The sequence below is a fragment of the Ilyonectria robusta genome, assembly GCF_021365365.1.
Source record: "Ilyonectria robusta strain PMI_751 chromosome Unknown BGZ61scaffold_17, whole genome shotgun sequence".
In the NCBI taxonomy this organism is placed as follows: domain Eukaryota; kingdom Fungi; phylum Ascomycota; class Sordariomycetes; order Hypocreales; family Nectriaceae; genus Ilyonectria; species Ilyonectria robusta.
This window is the reverse complement of record NW_025764451.1, coordinates 635,416-649,051: the sequence shown is the minus strand read 5'-3', so window position 1 is coordinate 649,051 and position 13,636 is coordinate 635,416. Positions and strand designations below refer to the sequence as shown.

The window sequence follows — 13,636 nt, the reverse complement described above, 5'->3', positions numbered from 1 at the left end:
ACTTGAATCAGGAGTATTCAAGCTTCAACTAAAGATTTCAAGTATCGGAGGTTTCTTCCAGGCGCCAACGCCCAACACCAGCGCCATTCTCGTGAGGATAAAGTCGAGGACCGCAACAACCTCAGCAACAGTTCAGCCCTGGACGTAGCTCACGAAGATGGCGATGATAAGCTTGTCCTAGACTCGTTACCAGCAGAAGTGACTGTCAACTTGATGAAGATACCCAGTCTTCACTAATGGTCCAAACGCAATCATCCGGTAGGTAATACCTAGGGGCACCTTTACTAACAGAACAGCTAATAACGCCGCAATTGCTCAACCATCTCTCGGCACTCCTTCCACACAGAGTCCTCGCAAGAAAAGCCACCTGTCGACGTGGAGGATTCTTCCTCCTCCACCTGTATCAACCTCGACGCCTAGCTGTCAAGCCGCTCAAAAGGTTTCAGCTATGATTACATTCATACTGCCAAAGGGTAGCACGAAAATGAAGTTGGGGAGAGGCTTCAGAACAAAACCTTCCCTCATCGCAACAGCTCCTCAGCTCTCCATGCCGCATCACACCTGGATCATACCGACGGAGACCCGTGCTCAAGTGCGTAAGACAAGCTCGGTAGACACCAGGACAAGACCACTAGGCCGAGGCCGTTGAATCCCGGCTTCGGGATACTCCATCCATTCAAGGTCTCGGAAGTAGTATTGCGAATCAAAATGAGCGCATCCAACTTCACCACATCCCCACGAGAAATGCCTGCTAAACTAAGGTAAGTAGCAGATCAGGCGTTAGTACATGGCTAAGTAATTACCCGGATCCAGGTGGTTGGGTGGACTGAGTTGGGGTAGGTGTGGTGCAGGGATAAATCCGAAAATTATAAACAAATGCGGCTCGAGACAACCAGCCACTTTCAACGCAGCCATGTCGAAACATCGAAATCCCTCGTAGGCACAATAAACGTCACATGGGACCGAGTGGAGGCATTCCGACCCCGCATGCTAAATTGTTTGGTAGCACTGGAGCGGTTTTGTTTCCTCATCTGGGTGAGCGCGTTGATGGTTTCATCTCAGATGGATCGTCTTTTACTAACGCCCCAAGCCTGGAAAACCAGCTCCGACGGCGTAGCCTCGCCCCACAATGTTAAGCTTTCCTACGTAACAGTGGCGGATAAATGCCGTAGTGTGACTGGCGCGGGTGGGAGAGCCCCGAGATATACCCCTTTGGCGTCTTGTCGTACTACATCGGCGATGAATACGGCAATTATATCGCCTATCACGCCACCCCACACTCCGGTACTTACCCCGGACCCCGGAAAATCAAAGGTCTGCAGCTTTTCCACGCGTTGGATCCCCAAGGTAGCTTGATCGCCGGCGTCAGATGGCCCGGAGTCTTGCAGGGTTGCGGAAGAGCTACGTTACAACATCGGCCCGAACGGCATCGTGTTGAGGGGGCGTGATGCATGGTGCTAGCTTTCCAGCACTTGACTGACTCGGGCTTAAAAGGCGAATTGATCGGTGTGCGAGCCCATGGCTTGGCGTGTGATATAAGCTACGGGTCCCCGGAGGTTTTGGCCTTGCTCACTACATATCCTGTCCCATTCTTCTACCGGTTGCACTGGTTCTTTCAGCATGGCTACCGACGAGGGTAAAGAAGGCCATGACATGGCTGACTTCGCCACTGAACACAAAGAGGATCATCGCCATGAAACAAAGGAGCTCAACGCTCACTCGGTTGCGCTGGCCGCGGCGCTGGCCGAGCAAAAGCCCAACCCTTGGTCGCGAAACATGATGAAACTATATGTCATTATGGGATTGGGCTACCTCATATCGACCATGAACGGCTATGGTAAGTTTGGCGTCCGACAATAAAGTCAATGTGTTGTGCGCTTCCACCAGCTTACCCCTCCCAGACAGTTCGCTTATGGGCTCCATCAACGCCATGATCCCATATCAAGAGACATTTGGCCTTGACGGGGCTGGTTCCTCAACTGGAATGGTCTTCATCATTTATAACCTCGGTCAAATCGCCGCCTTTCCCTTTTGTGGACTCCTTGCCGACGGTTATGGCCGACGTTGGTGCATCTTTGTGGGATGCCTCGTCGTGGTCATTGGGACTGCAGTTCAAGCCACAGCCAATTCCCTGGGACATTTTATTGGCGGAAGGTTTATTTTAGGGTTTGGAGCGTCTATTGCCTCTGCTGCAGGCCCCGCCTACACCGTGGAGCTCGCGCATCCGGCGTATCGCGGCTTCATGGCTGGCATGTAAGTATCTTGCGCCAACCCGCCAACCAACCCATCGCCGCGTTCTACGACGTTAATATTAATTCCAAACAGGTACAATAACCTCTGGTGGCTTGGCAATATCATCGCTGGCTGGGCTACTTATGGCTCCAACTTGCACTTCACTTCGTCGTGGGCGTGGAGAGTTCCAACCATTGTGCAAGCTGGAATGCCCGGCGTTGCCATGCTGGTGATTCTGTTTTTCCCTGAATCCCCACGCTGGCTCATCTCCCAAGACCGTACCGAAGAGGCTCTTCAGGTCATGGCAAAGTACCATGGTGACGGGGATGTCAATCATCCTGTCGTGCAGTTGCAATACCGGGAGATTGTTGAACAACACAATATGTATCGAACCGAGAATCCTTGGTGGGACTACCGCGAATTAGTCAACACCAGAGCCGCTCGTTATCGTCTAGCAATGGTCATCGGAATGTCTTTCTTCGGCCAGTGGTCGGGAAATAACGTTGTTTGTAAGTTGTTCACTGCGTTGTTGAAGAATCGAAGCTAACTTCAGAAGCGTACTTTATGCCTGAGATGATCAAGTCGGCTGGCATCAAGAGCACGAACACACAACTCCTAATCAACGCTATCAATCCTATTTTTTCCATGATGGGGGCAATTTACGGTGCATCGCTCTTGGATAAACTTGGACGCAGACCGATGATGCTTTGGGGATTGACAGGTGCATTAATTTCATACATTTTCCTCACAGCCTTCACAGCCAACACCGACAAACATCCCAACCTGGCTTACGGAGTCATTGTTGCCATTTACATCTTTGGCATTTTCTTTGCTTGGGGCTTTACACCACTTCAGACTTTGTATGCGGTGGAATGTCTGGAGAACCGAACCCGTGCGAAAGGCTCAGGCCTCAACTTCCTCTTCCTCAACATTGCCATGGTGGTCAACACTTGGGGTATCAGCGAAGGCATCAGGAAGCTGGGGTGGAAGCTCTACGTCATCTACATTGTTTGGATTGGTATTGAAATGGTCATCATCTATTTTTGGTTTGTAGAGACTGCAGGGAAGACTTTGGAGGAGTTGAGCGAAGTGTTTGAGGCCCCGAACCCCAGGAAAGAAAGCACCAAGAAGCACAAGGTGGAGGTTGACGCCAGCGGGAGGGTTGTACACACGAAGGATACTCAAGTTTAGTTTAGTGTGCCTTGCTATCTACGAAGACATTGTTTCAAGGTAGACTAACCATTTTGTTCAATATTCTCATCGGATAAGGTGGGCCTCTGATTGGGGTGTCTGAAGATTAATATAATAAACTAGAGTATTACTATTCGCACACATTCAAAATGCAACTCGCACACTTGAGTACACAGGCTAATTTCTCTAAGAAGTCTTAATCATACACCTATTAGGAAGTTTAACCTAAGAAAATAAAATAAGTTTTCTTATAAGTATTTATCCCCTAATTTCTGCTATTTAAATTTTATCTTTAGATTTATTTTAGGGTATAAACTGGAACTTTCTCAGAATGTGATACTTTGAGGCAAGTACATCACCTCACGCTAAACTTAGGTAGACGTGAAAATTTGTACTTGTGTGCGATTAGCTTATGAATTATTGCATTGATGTGGCTCCTTCCATCCACAGCAGATCAAAAAAAAAGGCTGGTGGGTAGTATCGCAGAGGCTTGTTTGGAAGAGCTCTATGCTGCGCAGCAGAGAACAGGGCTCGAATAAGTGTGCGTGGCCTCCCACGCTCTCGATGGCCCACTGGGGATGAGATGTCGTTGATGTCCGGCCATATGTTGAGGGCATCAACGAACTTGCGACAAATTCCCATAGCTTCGTCCCAGGTAAAGCCATCCCTCTTAAGGCGGACAAATTTCCGAGCATCTGCGCTCTGCCTCCCTTGGAGATCCCAGGCTGATGGCCGATACTGTTTTGAGTTGGGAGTCTTGTATGCAGGGATCTCTTCGACGTCAACCTCGTAATGTCGACCTGGCTGCAGAGCAAGTTTGTCATAGGCAAAGGAGAAAGGATCACCGTCGCTTTCGATCAAGACGGAAGAGGAGATGGCCTAAGGTCCCGTTTCGAGTTGAGGCAATTCCATGCCTTGAAGCTGTTGGCGCACTTTCCTCTCGTACCGGTTTTCGTCGGGGTCAAGCCTGTTTCGAAGTAGGTCTTGCTGGGGGTTTGGAATTCCAAAAGGCTTGGCAAGGACAAGACCTGCGTCGGCGGAAGACTTTGACTTGAGGGAGAGAATGGAGGCTGATGTCGGAAGCGCAGTGGTAGGAGGAGTAGGTGGCAAGGTCGCGCTGACTGTGTGTTGGCCACTGTTAGCAGTGTCGCAGAAGCTGGTTTGCAATGGACCTGAGTCACTTACCACATGGACGGCGAGGTGTGCGGGTCCTCAATTGAGATGGCGACAAAGCAACCAACTCATGGTCGTCATCCGCCAGTTCTGGGACAAACTCATGATCGTCGATAGCAGCGTAGGAAAGGTTCTTGCAGGAGCGCCTTTAACGCTTCAGAGGAGGTGGTGGCTGGGACTCGTCGGCGAACGGGGTGCTGTACTGGGAGGTGATCTGGCCGGAGGCCTTGGTAGCAGCGGCGCGGCGCGGCCGGGGGGAGGCTATATACACGTGGATTAGTTACCCTTTCCGTGTAAGTCGTGTGAGTCTGGGTCATTGTGTGTGGGGAACCTTCTAAGCATGGCTCCCCACCACGAAACTCCACATACATTTGGGAGGCGTGTAAAACGTACCATAAGAATCCATGACAGGCAACAAGAATCCGAAATATTGTCCAAGCCAATGACGAACCGGTCTCGCCAGAGTGCCGGTACTGGACGCTGTACCATGCGAACGGACGAAGGGGGAGGAGGAAACGAGCGATACTTCAGACGGACCAAGGTCAAACAATATGCAGTGGACAAGCCACTGACAAAAGTACCAGCCTCGCAAGAGAACCGGTCCTAGACCTCGGAAACGCGTCCACAATTGAGAAAACTAGCTACACGAACAAGGCCCACAGAGGAGCAATACAGGAGGTGTCGGTACAGGAAATGGCGTTCTCGGGGCGCAGTGTTCGATCATGACGAAGAGAGAAAAGGTGTGCCAGTTTTTGTAGGCGAAGAACTTTGGAGTCGAGCCCTGTTCTCTGCTGCGCAGCATAGCGTTCTTCCAAACAAGCCTCTACGATACTACCCTACCTTCTTTTATTCATCTGCTGTGGATGGAATGAGCCATATCAATGCAATAATTCATCACATTGATCCTCAGACACTTCAAGCGGAGGCCTACACTATCCCTTTATCTTACGACAATGTCAATTCTAGTGTCCTGACTTCCGATACATCTCTACTGCAAAGTATCCGGTTCGTCAGTCTCTCAAGCCTTTTGCAGCCAATTGAAGAACCATTTGCAGACGGGTCGGACAGCGCTATGGTCGACCTCATCAGTTTCACCCGGCATAGTCGGAAGATTTGAGGTGAATGGAAGGCCAAACTCCTTTCTCCACAATGTGCTGGAACCATTTTGCCAGAGTAATCTTCCTGTGCGTGATGTTGTCTCGTATACTCATCCAGAGTTTTCCAGTTCCGTAGACTTGATCGAGTGTCACCGCTCGCTGTTCCGAGACAAAAAGACGAAGCATGTCATTGGTAAAGGCTTTTACCTCGGAAAGGGTTTTGAAAGGCGACTTCGTTCTCAACCACATAGCACAACATAGACGGGCCAGACGTTTTGCTGCTCGAATACCTTGTCTGTGATTGCCAGGTACCTTACTGAGTGAGCCTGCCATTGCTGAATGGCTCCAGACAAACGATTTGCGCAGCACCTGGATCGCCATTGCCCGATCTACAGATGATGTCAACAAGAAGATTCTGGCAGGCCAAACCTCAGCAAGTTTCTGCGGTCGTGTTGGTGACTGCAACTCGGTCCACCCTTGCGGCCTGTGTGGAATTACGATACCCTGTTTGGAAATCCTCTGACATTCGCAGTGGCGCACCGGGTACATGGGCGGCAAATGCGCATGGGTTGGCCACGGCATCCTACCCGACTTGCAGGCCGCATTGATGAGAAGAATAACATTCTCATCGAGACACGGTCTAGCAATTACTTCAAGAGTAATTATCACGAGCCCTACTATCAAGCGTTGAAGAACCAGCTTCTTAATGTGTAAATCCCTTTGGAATGGGCGGATGAAAGTATCGAACCGAGGCCTTTTAATACTCGGCTGGAAATTGTGTATGGTGAGTGGCTGGATAATGGTGATTTTGATAAGGAGCTTATTTCTTAGAACTTAGATAAGGATTTTAACGATGATATTCTGGGCAATATTATTTTTAATAAAGAGAATATAGCTGAGTTGTAAGTTTTAAAATAAGCTATATAATATTCTCTTCCAGCTAGAGAGTTCTAAAAAGAGTTCCCCAGTAGGGTAATCGGTATCTGGACTATTTATAGCTCTAACTTATATCTTAATTTGTCATGGGCGTAAAAGGTTCTAACTATTATACAAACTGAAATTGTTATGGATTTCCCTGGGACGACCGATTGGGAAGTCCTTAGGACATCACCGGTATATTCTCCGACGGTAAGCTAGAGAAGTGCGGGAAAACGGATTTCCTTGGGACTTCTCAGAGATTCCCCAGAAATATATTAAGTATAAAATTATATTATTTAAAATCTAATATATTAAATAATCTCCAGATTATTTAAAATTTATATAAAGCTTTATTAACTTATATAAAATCTTATAAATTTATAGTAAATTTAGGGTAAGGTAATCTGAAATAAGTTTACTTAATATATTTTCTAAGGCTTTCTATCTTCTAGAAACCTATAGATAATTCAGGAGTTAATTTTATCTGGTAAGAAACTTAAAACTCTAACTCTTCCTCCAGTTATTCCTCTGAAAATAACAATCTAAATAGAAGAATATAACATGTGGAAACATCTTTCGCCAGGAAAACTCCAGACTCTTCTTGTGGAGCTTAAGGCAAAGTGAGCAAAGAAACTTGCTGCTATTGCTATCTACTTTTGTGTCTGCTCTCCCTTGGTCTTGTCGACCCGGATGTTGATCACTCTTCCGCCCTCATACAACTTGCTATGAACATTATGAAGCATTAGGGCCTTGACCCAATGCTTCTCACCCGAGGCGCTTATAACCTGAAACCTGTGGGCAGTGTCACCCTTGCCCTTGCCCTTTCCTCCCTTGCCCTTGCCCTTGCCCTTGTCTTTGCCTTTGCCCTTGAGGTCCCCTGTGGTGTTAATGTCGCCAACAATCAGGAGCCCAGATCTCTGCCGGCTGAGCATGACATTCAGGCGCTGCTCGTCCGTCGTGAAGCCAGGTCCAACGGCCTTCGTGGTCGCCATGATGATGATGGCGATGTCGCCCTCACGGCCCTGAAAGGATTCGACGGTTGCGGCTGGTTGCATGGAGCCAAGGTTCTCATAGCCGGGCTGCTGGCGCATCTTGTTGATAACTTCGACGTTGGCCTTGTAGGGCGTGATCATCACGAGCTGGGTGGGGTCGACCTGCTTCTGCTTGACGAAGGAGCTCAGGATGTCAAGCGCAATCTTGACCTGGTCGGGGCTCCTTTTCGAGCTGGTGACCTGACCTTGTCCACAAAGCAGCGGGATCCCTCGCAGTAGATGATGACTGGCTTGAGCTCGCCTTGGGGTGCGGGCTTCAGCTCAGGGTACTCGGTCTTGAGGAAAGCCTCTAGGGCCCTGAGGTGAGATTTTGCCATCAAGGGCGAGGCGGTTAGGTAGTGTCCCTCGGAACTTTTCTCCACGAGAGTCATGACAGCAGGGGACAGTTGCTTGTCATCGCCGGCGAGAAGCACGGAAGAAGGGTGTTCCCCCAGACTGAGTAGAGGTCGGGGTGGTTGATATTGCCCGCCTCGTCAACTGCTATGCCCTTTGCGATCTCGTTCTTCCAGGCTTCGCAAGGTTTCTTGCAGGGCATGGAGGGCCAACTACCTACAGAGTTTTGAATGCAAGCATTCTGGTATTCTACTCGTGTTGTACAGCGGCTGATTTCTGGTTGGTTCATCGCCAGCCATTAGCCTCATGCAAGATTTTGGCGCATCTAATTAGAGCATCATCGGCCACCGACAATACAGGAGGTGTCGGTACAGGAAATGGCGGTCTCAAGGCGCAGTATTCGATCATGACGAAGGGAGAAAAATGTGTTTCACGGGAGTACAACACCTACATGTCATTTTGAGTGGCTAATTTCTACACCAATACTTCTCTGACAGCTGGAAAAGCATTTTCTTTGGAATTTAATGTAGTGAGCAGTCTCCAGAATATCCAAAACTCGTATGGGGCATTGTGAAGGTTCTATATATACCTAGCAATCCCATGCGATCCGGTGCTAACCGTACCTGACTTCTTTATCATCCTCTCTGAACCAATCGTCGTTTGCAAGTGTCTCCTCGTTGGGCGCATAGTTGATGATGGTGCTCTTCGTCATCGTATAGGCATTGTAAGCATCCAGCCCGTTCTCGCTGCCGACACCGCTCGCGCCTGTGACGCCGCCCCACGGGCTGCTGGGATCATTTCGATGATGCGTGTTCACCCAAACGATACCTGAGTCGATCTCCTCCGACACTCGGAACGCCTGGCTGAGGTCCTTGGTCCAAAGGGCTGCTCCCAAGCCGAACTCGCTGTCATTGGCAAGATCAATTGCCTGCTGCTCAGTGTCAAAGGCAACCACGACGATGACCGGGCCGAACGCTTCTTCACGCCATATTCGGGTGTGCAAATGACTGGTGCTAGAAACAAATTCGAGGATGGTTGGGGGGTAAAAGTACCCCTTTGAAAACTCCGTGCCATCGAGTTCTGAGGTCCCCGAAAGACGCCGACCTCCTGATACTGCCTTTGCATGGCCGTTCTCCAGAGCTTCGCCGACCAGAGACTCAACATTCGCCAATTGACGAGCGGATATTAGAGGACCCATTGCGGATTGCGGGTTTTTGGGCGATCCCATACGACGCTCGATGGACTCGGCCTTGGAGCGAAGCTTCGAGATGACCGCTTCGAAGATGGAGGACTGGACGATGATTCTCGTGGCAGCGACGCACGTTTGTCCGCTTGCAACAAAGGCACCGAATGCAATTCCGTTAACGGCAGCGTCGATTTCCGCGTCCTCAAAGACAATCAAGGGCGCTTTGCCACCGAGTTCGGCCGTGTATCGCGCAAGATTACCGCCAACGATAGACCCAATCGCCCTCCCGGCGACTGTCCCGCCTGTGACATCAACCTTTCGAACAATAGGGTGGCTCACCAGCGCCTTGCCAGTGGAAATACCAAGGCCAGGAAGGACATTGAAGACACCGTCAGGAAGTCCTGCGTCTTTCAGGATCCGGCCCAGCAAGAGGCTGGTCAATGGTGTAAGCTCGCTGGGCTTCAGCAGGACGCAATTGCCGGCCGCCAAAGCTGGGGCGAGCTTCTTGACTGCAATCAGCAAGGGATGGTTGAAGGGTGTTATTTGCACCACGACGCCCAGGGGTTTTCGATCCAGCCAGTTGTGCAGCTTTCCGGTCGTGGGAAGGACAGGTCTTTCCTCTGTGCGCAGAACGGCGGCGTAGTATTTGAACCAGCGAACCAGCGACGGAACTTGGGCTTTCATTTCTCGGATAGCTCGACCTGTTTGTCTAACTTCCAACGCAATTAGATCAGGGAGGTTTTTGGTGAGCAGCTCGGCGGCTTTGTCCAGGACGTCGGCACGTTCATGGCGAGGTTTCTTGGACCATACACCGGACCGAAAGACCTTTTCCGCCAACTCGATCGCGTCGGAAGCATCCTTCTCGGAGGCAGTATGGCACCTAACGAGGTTAAGTTTGTAATCAGATGGAACTTTGGGCTCGAATTTACTGACTGTGAGAATACTTCTCCCGTTGCAGGGTCTTCGACCGAGATACTAGGTTGAGGATGAGATTAGATGAATTAAAATGAGGTCATCGTGGCTTATTCTTACATTTCTCCGGTCCCAGCCGTATTCTTTCCTGCAATCCAGAGCAAGTACGTCTCCATTTCGTCGGATGCCATTGTTGTGGTTCAATGGAGAGGGAAGACGGCTTGTCTACCAGTTAGGTTTGGCCAGATCACTCTCCTAATTGAACAAAGCAAACTTGTGGAAGCTCGTTTGGAACTGAAAGCTTTATTGAGGAGGGGTTGATAAATGAGGGGTACACATATGTCGAGATAAGCATCGGGCGGAACCGAGCGCTTTATCTAATCTCGATGCGTCGTGCTGATTAATGAGTCCAAGTTCCAATTCATCCAGATTTCCTTCAATAAAACACTTATTGGTTGTTATAAGACCGGGATTCCCATTAATACGCGGCGTCTGTTGAAAAGATATCGTTGTGGTCATTTTTACGCAAAGCGACGAGCTCTAGGGTAGGTCATGAGCAAGTTGGTGATAGAGTTGTGAATTGGAAGAAGGACAAGAGGTCTCCTTGACGATTAATAAGATGACAGCACGAGAAATGAATGTGACAAGAGAAAAGAGATTGTGAGATAGAGCGGATGAGTTACGAGAGGGAGAGAAATAAACGTAGATTCACCACGTTTCTTAGCAGACTTTGACATGGCAACTAGCAGAAGAAGGGCTACAAGAATTGAACCTTGTTACCCCATGGTTTACAGGGAATCCATAATACCTAAATCCACTACTTACGTATCATACCACACCAAACATAGTCCGAGAGGCCAAACTCTTCGAGATTTGGTCTACTACCCTATAGCAGAATTTCGGATTGCAGAAAAAGCTCCGAGAGAAAGCACCCGAAACTCAATACAAGTAAACCATGCTAAATACTCATAAAGCACTCGCTGGATAGCCATAACGACCCTGATATCAATCCATGGCTTCATTCTCACAGAAAGAAGGATAGCATCGAAAACGGGCCATGAGTCCCCTGGAATGCAGCCATGTCCGTCACCGCGTTGCTGGAGTAAGCAGTTTAGCACGGCTGATTCCAGTGAGCCTTGCCAGTCGGACGTCATTGGAGAAATAAAATAGTCTACCACTCACCTGGAACGAGCTGGCAAAAACAAGGCAGGGCTCGCTTAGGTAGTGGCCGCCAGCGCTTCAAGTTACGACATAGCCAATCGGTTGGGAAACATCACGGATCCCGACGTAACTACTAATGCAGATTTCAAAGCAGCACCTTCTCTAACCGTCGTGTTTGGGTTGCCCCTCCCCTCCCTTTCGGCCCAGCTTGCCGTTAGCCCCCGTATCCATCCTCCCTTCCCTCGTGTCGATTCTCGGACCGCGATGGCGGCGAAGTTAGTCTTGCCGCGCTCGGATAAAACACGGCGCTGTCATTGCGCCCGGCGGTCACGTCAACTCGTATTTAAACGAGATTTAGCGGACTAATTAGATAACTTAAGTTTGTCTCGACTGGCCGCTAGATCAGACCCTTATTATTAACCCCGCAATCTCGAGAAAGCTCTACCGGCGCGGGTTCTAATAATGGAAATTTCCGCTTAAGCCGGAATGATGGAATGCCAATCACGAGGTCTGTGGTTTATTTGTTCGCTGGTCTCTTTGTAGATCTGTCGGCTGTGCAGCAGGCAGACCTATGCTTTCCGAGCTACATCACAGTGCCTTAGGATTCATATGGATTTCTCCCACTTTGATCCCTGACAGCAAACATTCATGATACAAGTGAAGAGAGCAGACAGCCTTACGAGAAATGATGGATGTTGAATGCCAAACCCATTCTCAGGGTTCAAGTTGTGCTTCCTGACATGGCTCCACCTTCTGCTTGGGCTGAAAAACCTCCGGCCGAGTCGTGAATCAATACACAAAGGAAGCCACTGAGCCATCCCATTGTTCCGCAAGAGCGGCAGGATGTCTTCTGCATCGGGCCTCTGCCGATGCACTGCTTGTCTTCCCCCGGCCAAACAGCGGGGACTAGGGGAACCACCCTTGCCATACTGCCTTACCAGCATGCTACGTCGTAATTGTAGGCAGCCTTACCGATGACGCCCTGAATGGGATGTGACAGAGAACGGCCGGGGTTAGTCAGTCTTGGGTGCAGGAACAATCCAGGGGAAGCGCTAGAAGCCAATTTCTCGTGAAGCAGAAACTAGATGAATGACACATCGGCATCTTTGCGGAGTGCACGGACAGGAATAATAATGCTTTTACGTAAAAGGTAAGGCTTGGCGGACACGGCAGCCGGCATGTCGGTACTTCGTACTTTGGTAAGCTGTTTGATCCAGTAAACAGAGCATCCTTGTACGCGCCGGGGAGAAAGCCACGGCGTAGAGCTGCCTGTAGCAGGTTGCTTTTGGGGAGAGGAGCTCGTCGGCCGCCCAGTAGGAAGAGGGAGGCGTCACGGACCATATATATTTCAAACAGGGCGCTCCGGCTGAAAAGGGAGAGCCCAGCGCTATTCAGCTTGGCACCGCTCCTTGCGTCAGGTGGGCAATTGGCATCAGAGTAGCCCACAGATGGTCTGGCATACCGCTGCAGCAAGTTGCAGACCGTAACCGCAATTGCAGTCTCGGCCCGTCAAGCAGGGTCAACGAGGTGGGTGTCCCTGCCGCGGGTGACCCTACAATTACGACCCCTTCAATCACACCGCGGTCGTGATCGTCCGCGCTCCCGGGTTCTGCACGCAGGCATGTATGTGCAACAGCCATGAGCTAAATTCCCAACGTCCAAGTTACACGGATACGGGTCTTTGGTGGGTCGGTCGACGGTACATTCACGACCTGCCACATGGCCCAGCTAGTCTCCCCCCCGCGAGCTGGCCTGGCCTCCCTGTGTCACTGTCATGATCCTGGGAATGCCTACCGACGGCCAATCGCTTGCCGTCATGCCTGTGCCGCCCCGGTTATCCCCATCTCGTCTAGATCGACGGCAGAATCCAAAGTCCCACCTGCGGCCCCTGGCCCGGATTTAGGATTGCTGCTAGCTGGGCAAACGCTGGACCATGGTCAGACAGAGCAGTAGGTCGCGTGCTCAGGAGGCTGCTAGCCCCCTTTCCCCTCGACGTCAAGGGGGCCGAAAAGCCACCATTCTTCAGCGTCGAGCCCTGTGTGACCCGTCGGATTGCAGCATTGAGCCAAGACTTCTCGGGTCTGTCACGGCTAGGTGCACCTAATGCCCAGTCCCTTGTGTAGCAAAACCACGTCCACGGCACGTCCATGCCGACTCCGGCACAACCGCATCAAATGGCCCACGCCAGGTGACCGAACGCTAGCTCGGCCACCCCCGAATCTCCGTCCTGTAGCTCGTGGGATCTAAACCTAAAGAGTTGATCAACGGCGTGCCCAGACAATACGAGACCCCTGAGTGGACGCCCCGTTCATGGAGCGTAGCACCTTGGCTGTGTTACAGTAAGCATTGCTTAATTAGGTCTGGGAGCACGCGACCAGTAT

The 13,636-nt window shown here is 50.4% G+C and overlaps 4 protein-coding genes across 4 annotated transcripts; 1 reads left to right on the top strand and 3 right to left on the bottom strand.

Moving 5' to 3' along the window:
• Positions 1–876: 876 nt before the first annotated feature.
• On the top strand, positions 877–3,546 carry BGZ61DRAFT_508010 (lactose permease; the record flags this gene model as incomplete). The annotated part of the gene is made up of 5 exons (XM_046251937.1): positions 877–951; positions 1,705–1,837; positions 1,902–2,253; positions 2,326–2,741; positions 2,789–3,546. The coding sequence occupies 5 exons, from the start codon at positions 877–879 to the stop codon at positions 3,421–3,423; spliced, it is 1,611 nt and encodes a 536-aa protein (XP_046101182.1). The 3' UTR covers positions 3,424–3,546.
• Positions 3,547–3,794: 248 nt separating this feature from the next.
• BGZ61DRAFT_535424 (uncharacterized protein) lies at positions 3,795–5,002 on the bottom strand (the record flags this gene model as incomplete). Its single annotated transcript, XM_046254277.1, has 6 exons — positions 3,795–3,817; positions 3,981–4,302; positions 4,357–4,544; positions 4,609–4,742; positions 4,788–4,857; positions 4,990–5,002. The coding sequence occupies 6 exons, from the start codon at positions 5,000–5,002 to the stop codon at positions 3,795–3,797; spliced, it is 750 nt and encodes a 249-aa protein (XP_046101181.1).
• A 2,259-nt stretch (positions 5,003–7,261) lies between these two features.
• On the bottom strand, positions 7,262–7,980 carry BGZ61DRAFT_496287 (AAA domain-containing protein; the record flags this gene model as incomplete). The annotated part of the gene is made up of 2 exons (XM_046250998.1): positions 7,262–7,813; positions 7,849–7,980. The coding sequence occupies 2 exons, from the start codon at positions 7,978–7,980 to the stop codon at positions 7,262–7,264; spliced, it is 684 nt and encodes a 227-aa protein (XP_046101180.1).
• Positions 7,981–8,609: 629 nt separating this feature from the next.
• On the bottom strand, positions 8,610–10,285 carry BGZ61DRAFT_358470 (aldehyde dehydrogenase; the record flags this gene model as incomplete). The annotated part of the gene is made up of 3 exons (XM_046240967.1): positions 8,610–10,062; positions 10,116–10,157; positions 10,215–10,285. 3 exons carry the CDS (start codon positions 10,283–10,285, stop codon positions 8,610–8,612), a joined length of 1,566 nt encoding a protein of 521 aa, XP_046101179.1.
• Positions 10,286–13,636: the final 3,351 nt, after the last annotated feature.